The sequence below is a fragment of the Anomaloglossus baeobatrachus genome, chromosome 3 (genome assembly GCF_048569485.1).
Source record: "Anomaloglossus baeobatrachus isolate aAnoBae1 chromosome 3, aAnoBae1.hap1, whole genome shotgun sequence".
Classification (NCBI taxonomy): Eukaryota; Metazoa; Chordata; class Amphibia; order Anura; family Aromobatidae; genus Anomaloglossus; species Anomaloglossus baeobatrachus.
The window spans coordinates 35,027,390-35,046,099 of record NC_134355.1 but is presented as its reverse complement, the minus strand read 5'-3'; the positions used below and the strand labels follow the sequence as shown (position 1 = coordinate 35,046,099).

At 44.2% G+C, this 18,710-nt stretch overlaps 1 protein-coding gene across 1 annotated transcript in view; it reads left to right on the top strand.

The window, feature by feature from the left end:
* Positions 1 to 6,971: 6,971 nt before the first annotated feature.
* TGFB2 (transforming growth factor beta 2) overlaps positions 6,972 to 18,710 on the top strand; it is a 142,722-nt gene continuing 130,983 nt past the window's right edge. Inside the window, exon 1 of the mRNA XM_075339119.1 lies at positions 6,972 to 7,918. Coding sequence (XP_075195234.1) covers positions 7,564 to 7,918 — 355 coding nt within the window. The 5' untranslated portion in view covers positions 6,972 to 7,563. The remainder of the gene's footprint in view (positions 7,919 to 18,710) is intronic.

The following is an 18,710-nucleotide window of genomic DNA, read 5'->3' as shown; positions in this document are numbered from 1 at the left end:
TTCCAGGCCACACACAGGCCTTGTGTTAGTCCCCGAAGGGTGCGTACGCGGCCACACTCCCTTTCTTAAAGGCCTGGCGTCCTTTAACCTGGAACTGACCTCTGAGGTCAGCAATCTCCCTATAAGTATTTAAGACATTCACTCTTTAGGGAAGGTGCCTGAGCAACATTGCCTATCCGTAATGCTAGTTCTCAGGTCTCTTACGCAATACTGTGCTTAGTCCGACATCTCATGTCCTAGTACCAGTGTTCTGTTCCTACTAATCTGTGTCTCTTCCTAGAGTCTGCTGCTATAACCTCCATGCCGTCTAGCCTGAGTCTCCACCTCCATTCTATCACGTCTGAGCCACCATCTCCGTACTGCCACGTCCAGTATGCTACGTCCTGACGCCATGTCTGTGAATCCCGTCCATGCCCTTACATCAGCGTGGATCCGTAGAGGACTTCTGTGACTCTCCTGTCCATAAGAGCCAATTCCACTGGTCCTGGCAGTCGTGCATTTTGGCCCCCTAGGGCTGTTACTGATAATCCATATTATAGAGGTTAGCTCGAGGTTAGCTCCACTCCTGGATGGTCGCCGATGCTTGGCGATCGCAACATGCACTTTTGTAACGGAGTAAAATAAATAAATTGGAATAGTGTAATTCTTCATTTCACCTGTGGGGGTGCTGTAGAGAATAGAATACTTTTTCTTATATTAAAATAGCACTGTTTCTTTAAATAATAAGAATCATTGAATCATTGTAACTTTTTTCACTATTGACTTCTATTGAGAAAACGACACATTGACATAGACCTTTTTCTACTCTGCTTCATTATGATGATTGATACAGATTTTGGACGTCAAATGCAGCCGCCATTAATCCTGCGTGAGTCCCATCACCCAGTGATTAACTGTAATCTATGGGGAAACGTTACATTAAGTGCATTAACTTTCCCTGCAACAACACCATAGGAAAAATTAAATGTTAGACTCCGTAAAGTGTAAGTGTCACACATATTACTCAACAACATGATGTAGAGCGGGGGTGGGGAACCTTTTTTCTGCCAAGGGCCATTTCGATATTTCTGCCATCATTCTCGGACCGTACAAAATTATCACCTTGAAAATGATCCTGTTATATTTGGTCAAACAATAATTTTTTTTTTGGCTGGAGCGGCTTCTCTTTGGTGCGGCGTGTGATATTAGGTGATATTGATGATGCTGTGTCTCACATCTGGAGTTGACTCTTTGCAATCATACGTTTTTTAAAGACGTTACAGCAGTAAGTTTCTCCAAAGATGCATATTACATTGCATGTGTCCTCACAGTGAGAAATTCATCATTGTTCATATAACATTTATAGAACTCAAGCGGAGGTCTGGAATATACATCACATACACTGAGACTACTGTATATACATTACATAGGAGACAAATAAACTGATGTATATAGATTACGTAGAAAACACTAAGACTGCTGTATATTCATTGCATAGGAGACACTGAGACTGCTGTATATACATTACATAGGAGACACTGAGACTGCTGTATATACATTACATAGGAGACACTGAGACTGCTGTATATTATTATTATTATTATTTATTATTATAGCGCCATTTATTCCATGGCGCTTTACAAGTGAAAGCGGGTATACATACAACAATCATTAACAGAACAAGACAGACTGGTATAGGAGGAGAGAGGACCCTGCCCGCGAGGGCTCACAGTCTACAGGGAATGGGTGATGGTACAATAGGTGAGGACAGAGCTGGTTGTGCAGTGGTGTACTGGACTGAGGGCTATTGTAGGTTGTAGGCTTGTTGGAAGAGGTGGGTCTTGAGGTTCCTCTTGAAGCTTTCCACGGTAGGGGAGAGTCTGATATGCTGAGGTAGAGCGTTCCAGAGTATGGGGGATGCACGGGAGAAATCTTGTACGCGATTGTGGGAAGAGGAGATAAGAGAGGAGCAGAGAAGGAGATCTTGTGAGGATCTGAGGTTGCGTGCAGGTAAGTACCGGGAGACTAGGTCACAGATGTAGGGAGGAGACAGGTTGTGCATGGCTTTGTATGTCATGGTTAATGTTTTGAACTGGAGTCGTTGGGCGATGGGAAGCCAGTGAAGGGATTGGCAGAGTGGCAAGGCTGGGGAGTAGCGAGGGGAGAGGTGGATTAAGCGGGCCGCAGAGTTTAGGATAGATTGGGAGGGTGCAAGAGTGTTGGAAGGGAGGCCAGAAAGCAGGAGGTTGCAGTAGTCGAGGCGGGAGATGATGAGGGCATGCACTAATGTTTTTGCAGATTCTTGGTTAAGGAAAGCACGGATCCGGGAGATATTTTTGAGTTGTAATCGGCATGAGTTGAAGAGGGCTTGGATGTGTGGCTTGAAGGATAGAGCAGAGTCGAGGGTTACTCCAAGGCAACGAGCTTGTGAGACTGGGGAGAGTGAGCAACCATCAAGTTTGATGGAAAGGCTTGTTGGAGGAGATGAGTGAGGAGGGGGAAAGACAATGAACTCTGTTTTGTCCATGTTAAGTTTTAGGAATCGCGCAGAGAAGAAGGATGAAATAGCAGACAGACATTGTGGGATTTTGGTTAGTAGAGAGGTAATGTCAGGTCCAGAGAGGTAGATCTGTGTGTCATCGGCATAGAGATGATACTGGAAGCCGTGGGACTCTATGAGCTGTCCCAGGCCGAAGGTGTAGATGGAGAACAGCAGGGGTCCAAGAACTGAGCCTTGGGGGACACCGACAGATTGGGGGTGAGATGAGGAAGTGGTGTGAGAATGGGAGACGCTGAAAGTTCGGTCGGTTAGGTATGAGGAGATCCAAGATAGGGCCAAGTCTGTGATGCCCAGAGATGAGAGAATCTGTAGTAGGAGGGAATGGTCTACTGTGTCGAAGGCAGAGGACAGGTCCAGGAGGAGGAGGATAGAGTAGTGTTGCTTGGCTTTGGCGGTTAGTAGATCATTGGTGACTTTGGTTAGGGCAGTTTCGGTAGAATGATGTGGTCGGAAGCCAGATTGAAGCCGGTCAAAGAGGGAGCAGGAGGAGAGGTATGAGCACAACTCAAGATGGACATGCTGTTCCAGTAGTTTTGAGGCATAGGGGAGAAGGGATATGGGGCGATAGTTTGACACAGAGGATGGGTCAAGGGAGGGCTTTTTGAGGATGGGTGTAATAGAGGCATGTTTAAAGCATGAAGGGAATACACCAGTTGTTAGTGATAGGTTGAAGAGATGGGTTAGGGCTGGGATGAGGACTGTGGTGATGTTGGGGATGAGGTGGGATGGTCCAGTGCACAGGTGGTTAGATGTGATATTCATTGCATAGGAGACACTGAGACTGCTGTATATACATTACATAGGAGACACTGAGACTGATGTACATACATTACATAGGAGACACTGAGATTGATGTATGTACATCACATATGAGACACTGAGACTGCTGTATATACATTAAATAGGAGACACTGAGACTTTATATTCATTACATAGGAGACACTGAGACAATACATTATATTGGAGACACTGAAACTGTTGTATATACATCACATAAGAGACACTGAGACTGTTGTATATACACCACATAAAAACACTGACTGTTGTATGTACATCACATAGGAGACACTAAGACTGTTAAATATATATCACGTAAGAGACACTGAGACTGCTGTATATACATTACATAGGAGACAATGAGACTTTGTATATATATTACATAGGAGACACTGAGACTATACATTACATAGGAGACAATGAGACTGTTGTATATACATCACATAGGAGACACTGCAACTGTTGTATATACATCATAAAGGATACACTGGGACTGCTGTATATACAACACATAGGAGAGACTAAGAAGTACTTTGCACACTACGACATCGCAAGCCGATGCTTGCGATGCCGAGCGCGATAGTCCCCGCCCCCGTCGCAGCAGCGATATCTTGTGATTGCTGCCGCAGTGAACATTATCGCTACGGCAGCTTCACATGCACTCACCTGCCCTGCGACCTCGCTCTGGCCGGCGAACTGCCTCCTTACTAAGGGGGCGGGTCGTGCGGCGTCACAGCGACGTCACACAGCCGGCGGCCAAAAGAAGCGGAGGGGCGGAGATGAGCGGGACGTAAACATCCCGTCCACCTCCTTCCTTCCGCATAGCCGGCGTGAGCCGCGGTGACGCAGGTAAGAGATGTTCCTCGCTCCTGCGGCTTCACACACAGCGATGTGTGCTGCCGCAGGGGAACGAGGAACATCGTACCGTCGCTGCAGCTACATTATAGAAATGTTGGACACTACACCGATGATATGATTATGACACTTTTGCGCTCGTTAATCGTATCATAAAGGATTTACACACTACGATATCGACAGCGACGCCGGAGGTGCGTCACTTTCGATTTGACCCCACCGACATCGCAGCTGCAATGTCGTAGTGTGCAAAGTACCCCATAGACTGTTGTATACATCATGTATGATACACTGATATTGGTGTATATACATCACATAGAAGACACTGATACTGTTGTATATATATCACATATGATACACTGAGACTGCTGTATATACATCAAATAGGAACACAGACTACTATATATACAGATCACATAGGAGACACTGAGGCTGCTGTATACATCATATCGGAGACGCTGAGACTGACGTATATACATCACAAAGTATACACTGGGACTGCTGTATATACAGCAGATAGGAGAGACCAAGAATGTTGTATACATCACATATGATACCCTGAGATTGATGTATATACATCATCTAGGAGACACCAAGACTGTTGTATATACATCAGATAGGAGACGCCGAAACTGCTGTATATACAGAAGCAATACAAAAGTTAACAATGCTAAATAGTTGCAAGTCAAATTTATGTATGAGATAGCCAAGAAGATTGTCTATAAAATGAAGGTCGTCTCACGCTCAAAGCTGCAGTGGATGGTGAGATATGGAGCCTGAAAGTCAAAAGTTCAAAACATTGTTACTGTTTTGCCTGTCATTGTACGTCACATAGGAGATACTGGGACTGGAAAATGAGGTCGGCAGCCAAAGCACTGTGGTCCTACTGCACAAGGCAGTAGGTTGGCACATGGCAGTAGGTTGGCACTGGTTGACACTGATTGGCACAGTGCCTAGTTGGCAGTGGTTGGCACAAGGCTGTAGGTTGGCAGTGGTTGACACAGGGAAGTAGGTTGGCACTGATTGGCACAGGGCAGTATGTTGGCACAGAGCTGTAGTTTGGCACAGGGCAGTAGGTTGGCACAGGGCAGTAAGTTGGCATCAATTGGCCCAGGGCAGTAGGTTGGCACTGGTTGGCACAGGGCAGCAGGTTGGCACTGGTTGGCACTAATTGGCACAGGGCAGTAGGTTGACACAGTGCAGTAGGTTGGCACAGGGCATTAGGTTGGCACATGGCAATAGGTTGGCACTGATTGACACAGGGCAGTAGTTTGGCACAGGGCAGTAGGTTGGCACTGATTGACACAAGGCAGTAGGTAGGCACTGGTTGGCACTGATTGGCACATTGCAGTAGGTTGGCACTGGTTGCCACAGGGCAGTAGGTAGGCAGTAGGTTGGAACAGTGCAGTAGGTTGGCACAGGGCAGTAGGTAGGCACTGGTTGGCACTGATGGGAACAGGAAGGTAGGTTGGCACAGGGCTGTATTTTGACACAGGGCAGCAGGTTGGCAGTGGTTGGCAGAGGGCAGCAGGTTGGCAGTGGTTGGCACTGATGGGCACAGGGCAGCAGGTTGGCACTGGTTGGCACAGGGCAGCTGGTTGGCACAGGGCAGCAGGTTGGCACTGGTTGGCACTGATTGGCACATTGCAGTAGGTTGGCACTGGTTGCCACAGGGCAGTAGGTAGGCAGTAGGTTGGCACAGTGCAGTAGGTTGGCACAGGGCAGTAAGTAGGCACTGGTTGGCACTGATGGGAACAGGGCAGTAGGTTGGCACATGGCTGTATTTTGACACAGGGTAGCAGGTTGGCAGTGGTTGGCACAGGGCAGCAGGTTGGCACTGGTTGGCACTAATTGGCACATTGCAGTAGGTTGGCACTGGTTGCCACAGGGCAGTAGGTTGGCACAGGGTAGTAGGTTGGCACAGGGCAGTAAGTTGGCATCAATTGGCCCAGGGCAGTAGGTTGGCACTGGTTGGCACAGGGCAGCAGGTTGGCACTGGTTGGCACTAATTGGCACAGGGCAGTAGGTTGACACAGTGCAGTAGGTTGGCACAGGGCATTAGGTTGGCACATGGCAATAGGTTGGCACTGATTGACACAGGGCAGTAGTTTGGCACAGGGCAGTAGGTTGGCACTGATTGACACAAGGCAGTAGGTAGGCACTGGTTGGCACTGATTGGCACATTGCAGTAGGTTGGCACTGGTTGCCACAGGGCAATAGGTAGGCAGTAGGTTGGCACAGTGCAGTAGGTTGGCACAGGGCAGTAAGTAGGCACTGGTTGGCACTGATGGGAACAGGGCAGTAGGTTGGCACATGGCTGTATTTTGACACAGGGTAGCAGGTTGTCAGTGGTTGGCACAGGGCAGCAGGTTGGCACTGGTTGGCACTAATTGGCACATTGCAGTAGGTTGGCACTGATTGCCACAGGGCAGTAGGTTGGCACAGGGTAGTAGGTTGGCACAGTGCAATAGGTTGGCACAGGGTAGTAGGTTGGCACAGTGCAGTAGGTTGGCACAGGGCAGTAGGTAGGCACTGGTTGGCACTGATGGGCACAGGGCAGCAGGTTGGCACTGGTGGCACTGGTTGGCACTGGGCAGCAAGTTGGCACTGGTTGGCACAGGGCAGCAGGTTGGCAGTGGTTGGCACAGGGCAGTCTGCCGGCACAGCACACTCTGTGGGTCTCTCCCTCTGAGAGGAATCCTCCAGTCCACAGCACGTCACTCTGTGGAAGTGCAGCACGTGGTGCAGGAGACGTTATAAATGCGAGTGTGATGTTATCTGCTGGCAGTGTCCCGGGCTGAGCGTCACACATGGGGCAGAGCGTGCGCCTCATAACGGTGTGTGCAGAGAGCAGAGGCTGAGCACACAGCAGCACACAGCGCCGAGCACACACAGCGCCGAGCACAGGGGACTGCTGCCTGGATGCAGCCTGCACGACACGTCAGCCCTCCAGCCTTCTCTCTCAGCCCCCGGCCACAGGCTGTCCCTGCCCCGCTCCAGCGGCTGTGCGCGCTATAGCCGGGATCTGGAGGTGATCAGCAGCGCCCATCCTCACCTCAATGACTGCGCCCCTCCATGGACTACTCCTCGCACAGCCCCTCACGTCTATTATTATTATTACATGTTGCTGTTTAGGACTTTTTTATACTTTGGGGACTTTTGGCAAGTTTTGAAAACTTTTGGAAACTTTTTGGAAGCTTTTGGGAACTTTTTAAAAACTTTAAAAAACTTTTAGAAACTTTTGAAAACTTTTTAAAACTTTTTTTCAGAGCCTTTTTTTGTGTGTTTGTGGTTTTTTTTTGCACATTGTGTAATTATTCTAATTATTTGTACATAATCATTGTATCATTTCGTGTCCTGTTTGTGGATTGGATAATCCCAGGAAAGCCAAGATGCACTATTGTACTTCTCTCCTGAGAGTGTTCCTCACCCTGGACCTGGCCCTGCTGGCCCTCAGCCTGTCTACCTGCAGCACCCTAGACATGGAGCAGTTTATGCGCAAGAGGATCGAGGCCATCAGAGGGCAGATCCTCAGCAAACTCAAACTCAACAGCCCCCCAGAGGATTACCCCGAGCCCGAGGAGGTCTCCCAGGATGTCATTGCCATCTACAATAGCACTAGGGACCTTCTGCAGGAGAAAGCCAACCAGAGGGCCATTGTCTGCGAGAAGGAGAGGACTGATGAGGAGTATTTTGCCAAGGAAGTTTACAAAATAGATTTTCTTCCCTCTCCTTTCACCTCAGAAAGTAAGTGCCCCCCCCCTTCCTCAGCCCCTGGACCTGAGAACTGGGCGAGTAGGTGTCCTATTAGTAGTATATGTAACATGATGGGGGTTGTAGTTGTAGAACAACTGGGAAGTGACTAGTCTGCCCAGCTGTTGTTGAACTACAACTCCCAGCATGCTATATATATATATATATATATATATATATATATACACATACATACATACATACACACACACACACACACACACACACACACACACACACACACACATATATATATACCCACACACAATATTATATATGTGTATATATTACATATATGATACTATGTGTGTGTGTGTATATATATATATATATATATATATATATATATATATAATCAGTCTATAGTACAACTTATCTATATGGTGATACCTGAGATGATATATTGACTGTACTGTATTCGCTCCTTTTATACTTGGGCTACTAATCTTTACGGGTGGCTTATTATTCTCCAAATGCATATTTTAGGCTCACTCATTAGTCATCATCATCTTCATATTTAATTAACCCCACCTTATCCTTTTTTTGAAATGTGTATAACCCATTGCAAAAGTCTTTGCACCCCACCTTCTGTAGCTGCTGATAATGCAAAGGTTCATCCCGCGCCGTGTTGGTGAGGGTGGTCCTTCTAACCGCTCCATTATTGGTTGGAAGAGATTTTGCAAAAGTCTTTACACCCCCCTCTCCCCCCTTCTGTAGCTGCTGATAATGCAAAGGTTCATCCAACGCCGTGTTGGTGAGGGTGGTCCTTCTAACAGCTCCATTATTGGTTGGAAGAGATTTTGCAAAAGTCTTTACACCTCCTTCCCCCCTTCTGTAGCTGCTGATATTGCAAAGGTTCATCCAGCACCGTATTGGTGATGGTGACGGTGGTCATTCTGGCATTGGATATTGGTTGGAAGAGATTTTGCAAAAGTCTTTACCCCGCCCCCCTCTCCCCCCTTCTGTAGCTGCTGATAATGCTAAGGTTCCTCTGGCACTGTATTGGTGGTGGTGGTGGTCCTTCTGGCATTAGATAATAGCTCCATTATTGATTTGGAAGAGATTTGGCAAAAGTCTTTGCCCTTCCCCTCCTTCTGTAGCTGCTGATACTGCAGAGGTTCATCCGGCGCCTTATTGGTGATGGTGGTCCTTCTGGCGTTGGATAACAGCTCCATTATTTGATCAGGAGAGATTATGCAAAATTCTTTGCACCCCCCTTCTGTAGCTGCTGACAATGCGAAGGTTCCTCTGGCGCCGTATTGGTGGTTGTTGTCCTTCTAACATTGGATAATAGCTCCATCATTGGTCGGAAGAGATTTTGCAAAAGTCTTTGCCCTCCCCTCCCCCTTCTGTAGCTGCTGATAATGCAAAGGTTCATACAGCGCCGTAGTGGTGATGGTGGTCCTTCTGGCAGTAGATAACATCTCCATTATTGGTCGGAAAAGATTAATCAAAAATCTTTGCACCCCCCTCTTATGTAGCTGCTGATAATGCAAAGGTTCATCTGGCGCCGTATTGGTGGTGGTGGTCCTTCTGGCATTGGATAACAGCTCCATTATTGGCTGGAAGCAATAATGCAAAAGTCTTGCACCCCCCCTTCTTTAGCTGCTGATAAGGCAAAGGTTCATCTAGCGCCGTATTGGTGGTCCTTCTGTCATTGGAAGAGATTATGTAAAAATCTTTGCACCCCTCCCCCCCTCTATAGCTGCTGATAATGCAAAACCTGGTGGCAGTGGTCCTTCTGGCACTGTATAGCAGCTCCATTATTGGCCGGAAGCAATTATGCAAAAGTCTTTGCACCCCCTTTCAGTTGCTGATAATGCAAAGGTTCATCTGGCGCCCTATTGGTGGTCCTTCTGGCATTGGAAGAGATTATGCAAAAATATTTGCACCCCCCTCCCTCTATAGCTGCTGATAATGCAAAGACTCATCGGTGGCGGAGGTCCTTCGGGCATTGGATAACAGCTTCATTATTGGTTGGCAGAGATTATGGGGTGCACTGAGAAAGCCCTCCCCCCGGTATAAGAAGTCAGCGGGTCTTGGTGGTGAGTTACACGGGGGCGAAAGAAGAAGAAAAAAATGGAGCAAATACAGAATGTGAACTGCATTCTGGAAATTGACTCGCAGCCAAGAGAAATTTTGCAATGCGCTGTGAGCTCTCCTGGTGGTGACGGGATTAACCCCTCACTGCCCTGGCTGGACCTTACCGTAACCTCCAGTTAAAGGGAAACCTCAGAGTATGGAAACCGCATGGATGAGCTCTTGTTTTAGGTTTAGGGATAGATATCAGGGTCACTTTATATCGAAATGCACATATAAAGCACCATAGAATAAATGGTGCAATAATAATAATAATAATAAATTATTAATAAATAAATGCAACTCTACGACCTTGTCCTATAGGGTTAATCATGGGAACCGGCGCAATGTGGCTTTCCTAAATAGTTGTGCATGGTAGTGACAGCTGGGGTCAGGCTGAGGTCCTATATGATAAACTGGTGGAAATATATGTTTTCGACCAGTCATCTCTAAGATGAACTACAATTCCCAGCATGCTAGGGGGGGTCATATTTCCCCAATAGATGGGCTGCTACGGTTTGGAGACCACTGTAAAACAAAAGGCACTATATGGGGTCCATCCTATCTACAATTGCGGTGCGGTTAAGAGTTATTCTATTGCTACCTGGTTTCCCCCCTCCACCCACCACTATGAATATTTGCAGTTCCTATGTGAATGACATCAGCACCTCTTCTTCTTCTTCTTTTTCTTTTTTTTTTTTGTATAAAGTAAGCCTCTGATATAGCTGTACTGTCCCTTTAAATCTGGGCCATTACAATTTTCCAAGGGCCCCTTATGGCACCTCACTGGCACCAGTTGCAAATGTTGTCGGTCGAGCTCAGCTGCTGTAAAACATCTTGCTCAGCAAAACTGTCAATCACTGCCAGCTTCTCGCCCTACTATTAAAATAAATATATAAATATATAAATAAATTAAAAAAATACAATATTTGACTACAAATGTCCCTTCTACGTTAATATTTTGCTCTTTAGGACTTTTTTTTTTGACACATTTTTGTCAACTTTCAAAAACATTTGAAAGTGTTTCAAAACTTTTTTAAAAACTTTTTTTAGCGTTTCAATACTTGTTTCAAAACGTTCAGTAGTGTTTTAAAAACGTTTGGTTTGGAAGGGTTTGAAAACTTTTGAAAACAATTTAGGAAGTGTTTGAAAGCTTTTTAAAAAGTTTTGGAAATGTTTGAAAACTTTTAAAAAAAAACCTACGGAGCTGTTTGAAAACTTTAAAAAAAACTTTTGGAAGTGTTTCAAAACCTTTAAAAAAAATCTTTTGGAAGTGTTACGAAAGTTTTTAAAATGTTTACAAAAAGTTTTGAAGCACGTCCAATAGTTTTTAAAGTTTTCAAACCCTTCCAAAAATGTTTTCAAAAGTTTTGAATACACTTCTGAAAGTTTTTAAACATTTCCAAAAAGTTTTCAAACCCTACCAAACCAAAAGTTTTTAAACAGTCTACTAAATGTTTTGAAACACAAAAGTTTTTAAAATGTTTACAAAAAGTTTTGCGTTTCAAAACATTTAGTAGACTGTTTAAAAACTTTTGGTTTGGAAGGGTTTGAAAACTTTTAAAAAACCTATGGAGGTGTTTGAAAACTTAAAAAAACTTTTGGAAGTGTTTTCAAAACTTTTTAAAAACTTGTGTTTCAAAACATTTAGAAATACATTTAGTAGAGTGTTTTTAAAAACTTTTGGTTTGAAAACTTTTGAAAACAATTTAGGAAGTGTTTGAAATTTTTTTTAAAAAGTTTTGGAATTGTTTTAAAACTTTTAAAAAAAACCTATGGAGGTGTTTGAAAACTTTTTAAAAAAACTTGGAAGGGTTTCAAAACTTCTTGTAAATGTTTAAAAACTTTCAGAAGTGTTTCAAAACTTTTTAAAAAATCTTTTGGACGTGTTACAAAACGTTTTAAAATGTTTACAAAAAGTTTTGAAATGCGTCCAAAAGCTTTTAAAAAGTTTTGAAACGCCTCCTAAATTGTTTTCAAATGTTTTCAAACCCTTCCAAACCAAAAGTTTTTAAACAGTCTACTAAATGTTTTGAAACACAAAAGTTTTTAAAATGTTTACAAAAAGTATTGCGTTTCAAAACATTTAATAGACTGTTTACAAACCCTTCCAAACCAAAAGTTTTTAAACTTTTTAAAAAAAACTTTTGGAAGTGTTTTTCAAAACTTTTAAAAACCTTTTATAGAAGCGTTTCAAAACTTTTTGTAAACTTTTGTGTTTCAAAACGTTTTGTAGACTCTTTAAAACCTTTTTGTTTGGAAGGGTTTGAAAACTTTTGAAAACAATTTAGGAAGTGTTTGAAAACTTTTTTTAAAAAGTTTTGGAAAGGTTTGAACACTTTTTAAAAAATCTTTGGAAGGGTTTCAAAACTTTTTGTAAACGTGTTAAAATCTTTGGAAGGGTTTCAAAACTTTTTGTAAACTTTTTAAAACTTTTTTTTTTTACATTCTATTTTTGCACATTCTTTTAGTACGGTAAGATTTTGATAATGAATGATATTTATAGTGTTAAAAAAAAAAAGTGACAATAATTGCTGCAGCAGATTTTTGATTCTCCCAGGTCGGCCAAGAAATCTCCTGCACTTAATGATATTATAACATGGCTCATTACATAAGGGATATGATAAACATACTCCACCCTTGTCTTTTCCCCCCAGGCGAAAAATGCCTGTTACCTGCTGGAGCCGAGTGAATGTTTCTAGCGCTTGTCGTCTTTTCTTCATCATAAGTCATAATCACGAAATAAGTGATGGGGGCATTAGGGCCTTCATAGAGCTCTCAGTGTGAATCTGGAGCCTTTGAATCCCTTTAATGGCACGCACCACTCCTTATTGAATATTATGAATCTAGTAATTGTTACCATTTTTTTTAACAACCTTTTGTGTGGATGGGAATTAAATGTATACACAATTTTGGGGGGAATTTATGGAAAATCTAGTTGCAGTTCCACCTGTGACCAATAGAGGGAGACCTTTTCATATCGGATTCTTTTTATTGAATGATCTGATTGATGATTGACTCCTGGTGATCTATAATTACATCGGAGAGAGTCATTATCTTAATAAAGCGATTAAATACACAATTTAAAAGCCGATATGATGGCGAATAGGCTACTTTGATTATTCTAATATGATGCGATAGTATATTATAAGGACTATTTATAATGATCGTCAGCCCTTGGTGACCTAAAAGGTCCGTTCTCCGGTCAGAACCGAGAAGCTTGTATATAATAAAAAGCCTATAAGCCATATATACACCCACTACCGGTCACCCCATTAAGCTGGTAGCATGGGAAAGGCGCTTTTTCTCATTTTACGCTGCTCCGCGGAGCTCCCAAAGTATTACAAATATGCCCCAGTTATAGCTGAGGCGAGCTATATATATGTCCGACATACCGTCTCCCATTTTAGAAAGTATTTATAGCAGTACAGGGCTTTTTCTGAAGTTGATGTTATTTTTGGCGATGTGGCCCCTTTAAATAGAGTTAATATGGACTGATATGGCCTGACGCCAATTTCTAGGGTTCTACATGAGGCAGGAAAATTATTTCTGGGAGATAGGAATGATTCAGAGTCAGTCTTTACTGTGGATGATCCCTACGTCCTGTTGTGAAGAGTTAAAGGGGAACTCCACCTTCTAGGAATATTTTCACGGCCTCGTTCTACGATGTTAGACAGAGGCGATGATTGGTTTCCGCTGATTTGGGGCTGAGCGGGCCTAATACTCCAGCTGCAGACAATCTATAATTAATTGCTGATGGTTTCCTGTTACCTGAGTGCAGAGTATTGTAAGAAGTCATGTGGCCTTGTACAGCCAATCAAAGTGTATGTGTAAGGTCACATGACCGTCATTTTACAACACAGAGAATTATGGCTGTAAATTGAGAAAATGTAAGAATGGAAATTGATGACAAAGTAAATGTGGTTTCCTCTCTGCTTCATATATGCAATGTAATAGGTATACGGACTAACTGTACCAGCAGAATAGTGAGTGCAGCTCTGGAGTATAATACAGTATCAGTGCAGCATAAGTAATGTAATGTATGTACACAGTGACTCCACCAGCAGAATAGTGAGTGCAGCTCTGGAGTATAATACAGGAACAGTAATGTACAGTATGTACACAGTGACTTCACCAGCAGAATAGTGAGTGCAGCTCTGGAGTATAATACAGGGTGTAACTCCGGATCAATACAGGATAAGTAATGTAATGTATGTACATAATGACTGCACCAGCAGAATAGTGAGTGCAGCTCTGGAGTATAATACAGGATGTAACTCAGGATCAGTAATGTAATGTATGTACACAGTGACTGCACCAGCAGAATAGTGAGTGCAGCTCTGGAGTAGAATACAGCAGGTAACTCAGGATCAGTAATGTATGTGCACAGTGACTGCACCAGCAGAATAGTGAGTGCAGCTCTGGAGTATAAAACAGGAGGTAACTCAGGATCAGTACAGGATAAGTAATGTAATGTATGTACACAGTGACTGCACCAGCAGAATAGTGAGTGCAGCTCTGGAGTATAATACAGGATGTAACTCAGGATCAGTAATGTAACGTATGTACACAGTGATTCCACCAGCAGAATAGTGAGTGCAGCTCTGGGGTATAACGGATGAGTAATGTAATGTATTTCTTTGTCCTCAGTTTGCTGTTTTTGGATGCCTCATAAGGTAATTTTACTGACTCTCTCTAGGAACAAATATTTTTCTAAGAAAGGAAATGGAACAACTGGATAGCAGAGATTCGTGGCCAGAATTATTACTGTTATTATTAGTAGTATTAATAATAATAATTAATTTTATTTATGTCGTGCCAACATATTCCACAGCAGTATGATATAAGACATTACACAGCAGAACATTCATCAATTCATACAGCGAGTGAGGATCCTGCACTGAGCCTTACAATGTATGAGGGAATAGGGGGACACAAAAGGTAAAAACGTGCTTGTTATGTACGGTAGAGCCAGCATCATTCAGCAGTATTTGTACACGTCCAGATACATAGTGCTCCGCAGTGCATGGATGGTGGGTCTGGGAATAGATGAAAGAGGGGACTAGCTTGTGAGGACTAGATAGATTAGTGAGGAGAGGTGATAGGAAAGTCTGAAGAAATTAGGTTTTTTTAGCAGGGTTAAAACTGTGGATACTAGAAATTAGCTGTATTGTCTGGTGTAGCGCATTCCAGAAAACTGGTGCAACACGAGAGAAGAGAATGGGAGGAATTAGTATAAGGTTTATTATTGGTGAATGAACATTTTTATGGCAAAACTACAACTACTAGGTTGTAACTTTCAGGGCATGCTGGGAATTGTGGTTTTTTTTTAAAATGTTAGGGACCGTTAGGTTAGAGTAAGTTAGAGATTTGAGGCATGTGATGTGGTTTGAAAAGTTTTGTTTTTTTTTAAATTTTTCTATGGAAAATTAGTAAAGTCGGTGTATGGGGAAATCCTCGATGGTTGTCCTGTGCGATGCCATGCTACATTTCACCTGCAAGATAGGTTCCTTGCTGGAAAACATTGGGGGACGGGAACAAGACCCGGGGCTATGAGTTGATCGCCCCCGAGGGCCACATTTTAAACATGGCTGTCGCTGATGAGACAACTGATTGGACAGTAGATATTCAGTGCTGAAGCACTTTATTTTTGGGGGAACCTCTTAACCCCCCTCCATGTAAATCCACTGCGTTCCCATCTTGGCTCCTAATCGTGCACACGCGTAATTCATGTAAGGAGGAAGCTTCAGCTAATGAGATTTCATGTAATCTGGAAGTTTATCTTGTATTGCTCATTTACATGTTTCGGGCAGGGTTACATTGTATAAACACGTCTGCAGGAGCCTGCAGGTTGTCTGTCATGTCCCATAACATGGAAGATCTTCATTGTTCGGCTTTGTGAAATGCGTTTTGCTTTGTTTTGCATTTCTGTAATTTTTGGAAGGTTTTCAAAAGAACTTCTTGGCTGAAAGCACAAAATAATTATCCAAGACGTCCTCGAGTTATGTGCTGGAGCTTAACGTCGACTGTATCAGAATGGGAGACCAAGGTGGTGGGATGGGGGGGTGTCCCGAAAAATTGACTGGAGAGCTATGCCCGGTGTGCACATTGGAAAGGGACGGTTGACCGTTTTCACCACTAGGTCACTTCATCCGTGTGGAGGCTCTCAGCCTTGGAGACAACCCCTCCATTCAGACCTTCTATTCTATAGTCCTAATCAACTACCAAGGTCAACTCACCAGATTTTGGTTGTAAACCATAAAGGAGACCACACACCTTCAGTAGCTGTCAGCCGAATTAGGTTGACTACTGTTTCTCCTTCTCCTTATATAATGTGTAGTGTGGTGCAAGGAGGTACTTGAGGGTGAGGGATTGTCTCTGGACACCCTGGCACGCTACGTGAAGTTCAACCTGAATTTGGTTGACTACTGTTTCTCCTGCTATTTCCTTTTATAATGTGTAGTGTGGTGCAAGGAGGGTACTTGAGGGTGAGGGATTGTCTCTGAACACCCTGGAATGCTACATGAAGTTCAACCCGTTTTTGGTTGACTACTGTTTCTCCTGATCCTTAGTTCTCCTGCTCTTCATACTTGAGGGAGAGGGATTGTCTCCGGACGGCCTGGCACACGACGTAAAATTCTTCCGCATTTGGTTGCTATTATCTCTCCTGCTCCTCGTACTTAAGGGTGAGGGATTGTCTCCGAACACCCTGGCACGCTTCATGAAATTCAGCGGAATTTGGTTGACTATTATCTCACCTACTCCTTCTTCTCCTGCTCCTCGTACTTGAGGGTGAGGGATTGTCTCCAGACGCCGTGGCACACTATGTGAATTCAGCCGAATTTGGTTGAATATTATCTCACCTGCTCCTGGTTCTCCTGCTCCTCGTACTTGAGGGTGAGGAACTTTTTCCGGACGCCCTGGCACACTACGTGAATTGAGCCGAATTTGGTTGATTACCGTTTCTCCTGCTCCTTCTTTCTCCTGCTCCTCGTACTTGAGGGTCAGGGATTGTCTCCGGACACGCTTCTTGAAATACCTGGTCCTGACTGGGTGTATGGACTTTAGCTGTGTTGCCTGGGAACCCATGTAGGCCGCATACTGCCAACTGGTGTAAGCTTGCCAGGATTGGATGATTTCTCATGCAAAAGGAAACCAACTGTACTCTTTAAACCACCACTCTTTACTAGATGGTTCATTGTCATTCAGATCTTTACACTCCAGATAGCGCACACAAATCTTCCAAAATGTTACATCCTCACTTTGCATTACCAGACATATTTCAACTTCCTTCTGCGTTACGTCAGATCTCCTACTCAGTGCTGGCGGTGGGGTTGGACCACGAGTCACAAGACACCTACTCCTATAGTGATAATCTCCTGCTGATAAAACACTGACTTTATTGAAAAGTAAAATGCAGCCCTGTAAGTGATACAATGCTGGAATCAGTCTCTTAGCCCCTACATCATGCAGCTGTTAGATTACATAGCAAAAAACTGCTGACAGATTCCCTTTACGAAGTTAGAAATCAGGCATCACAAAATCTAACTTTTATGGTCGGCTCTTTACTGTAAGAGATTAGCGACTGGATCTGGGTTTAAGTCTCACTTTACCTTGTGAGACTCTATTTAAATGTATTCTCTTTCTTTTGGGGAAGAGAGGGTTAATGTCAGTATTCCTTGCCAGCAAGCAGTCATTGCGATCTCAGGTGTCTCCAGTTTGGACTATTCCCAGTACTGTGATATACCCTCTGCTTCCTGCAGAGGGTGCCGGTTATTCTCTCATTCATTTGGATGCTTGGCCTGGAGGTGAAAGGAGCTGCTGTAACCCTCTCTTGGAGTTGCTGGTGTGGCTGCAGTCTTGGGTCTTGCAGTAGATATTTGTTGTTTTCCCCTGGTCTGTCTTCCTTCCCTGATATGTTGTTTCAGTGCAGCGGTGGGGCTAGCGATACTTACCTGTCCACTCACTAGCCAGGACTATTGTAAGGTCACGCAGGGCTTCAGGTTCCTGCTTGGCGAAAGGTGAGGAACCTGTATAGGGGCAAGCTAGGAGTGCAGAGTACAGTAGCAGGTAAGTGAAGGAGGTGTCCATCTATCCACTCATTAGCACTAATTAGGGCCCACTGTTGTTAAAGTTTCAACCATGTACCCATTGTTTGTTGTGGTGTTACCCCTGTTAAGTTGTGTGTTTGGCCTCATGCCAGACTTTCCCCAGTCTGTGTCGTGACACTAAAGGGGTACTTTGCACGTTGCGACATCGCTACTGCGATATCGTCGGGGTCAAATTGAAAGTGATACACATCCGGCGCCGGTAACGATGTCGCAACGTGTAAAGTCTAGATGCGCCGATAAACGATCACAAAAGCGTCGTAAATCGGTGATCTGTGCAGTGTTGGTCATTTTCATAATGTCGCGCCAATAGGAGATACGATGTTGTTCCTCGCTCCTGCGGCAGCACACATCGCTGTGTATGAAGCCGCAGGAGCGAGGAACATCTCCTTACCTGCCTCCACCGGCTATGCGGAAGGAAGGAGGTGGGCGGGATGTTTACGTCCCGCTCATCTCCGCCCCTCCGCTTCTATTGGCTGCCTGCCGTGTGACATCGCTGTGACACCGCACGACACACCCCCTTAGGAAGGAGGCGGGTCGCCGGCCAGAGCAACGTCGCAGGGCAGGTAAGTCCGCGTGAAGCTGCCGTAGCGATAATG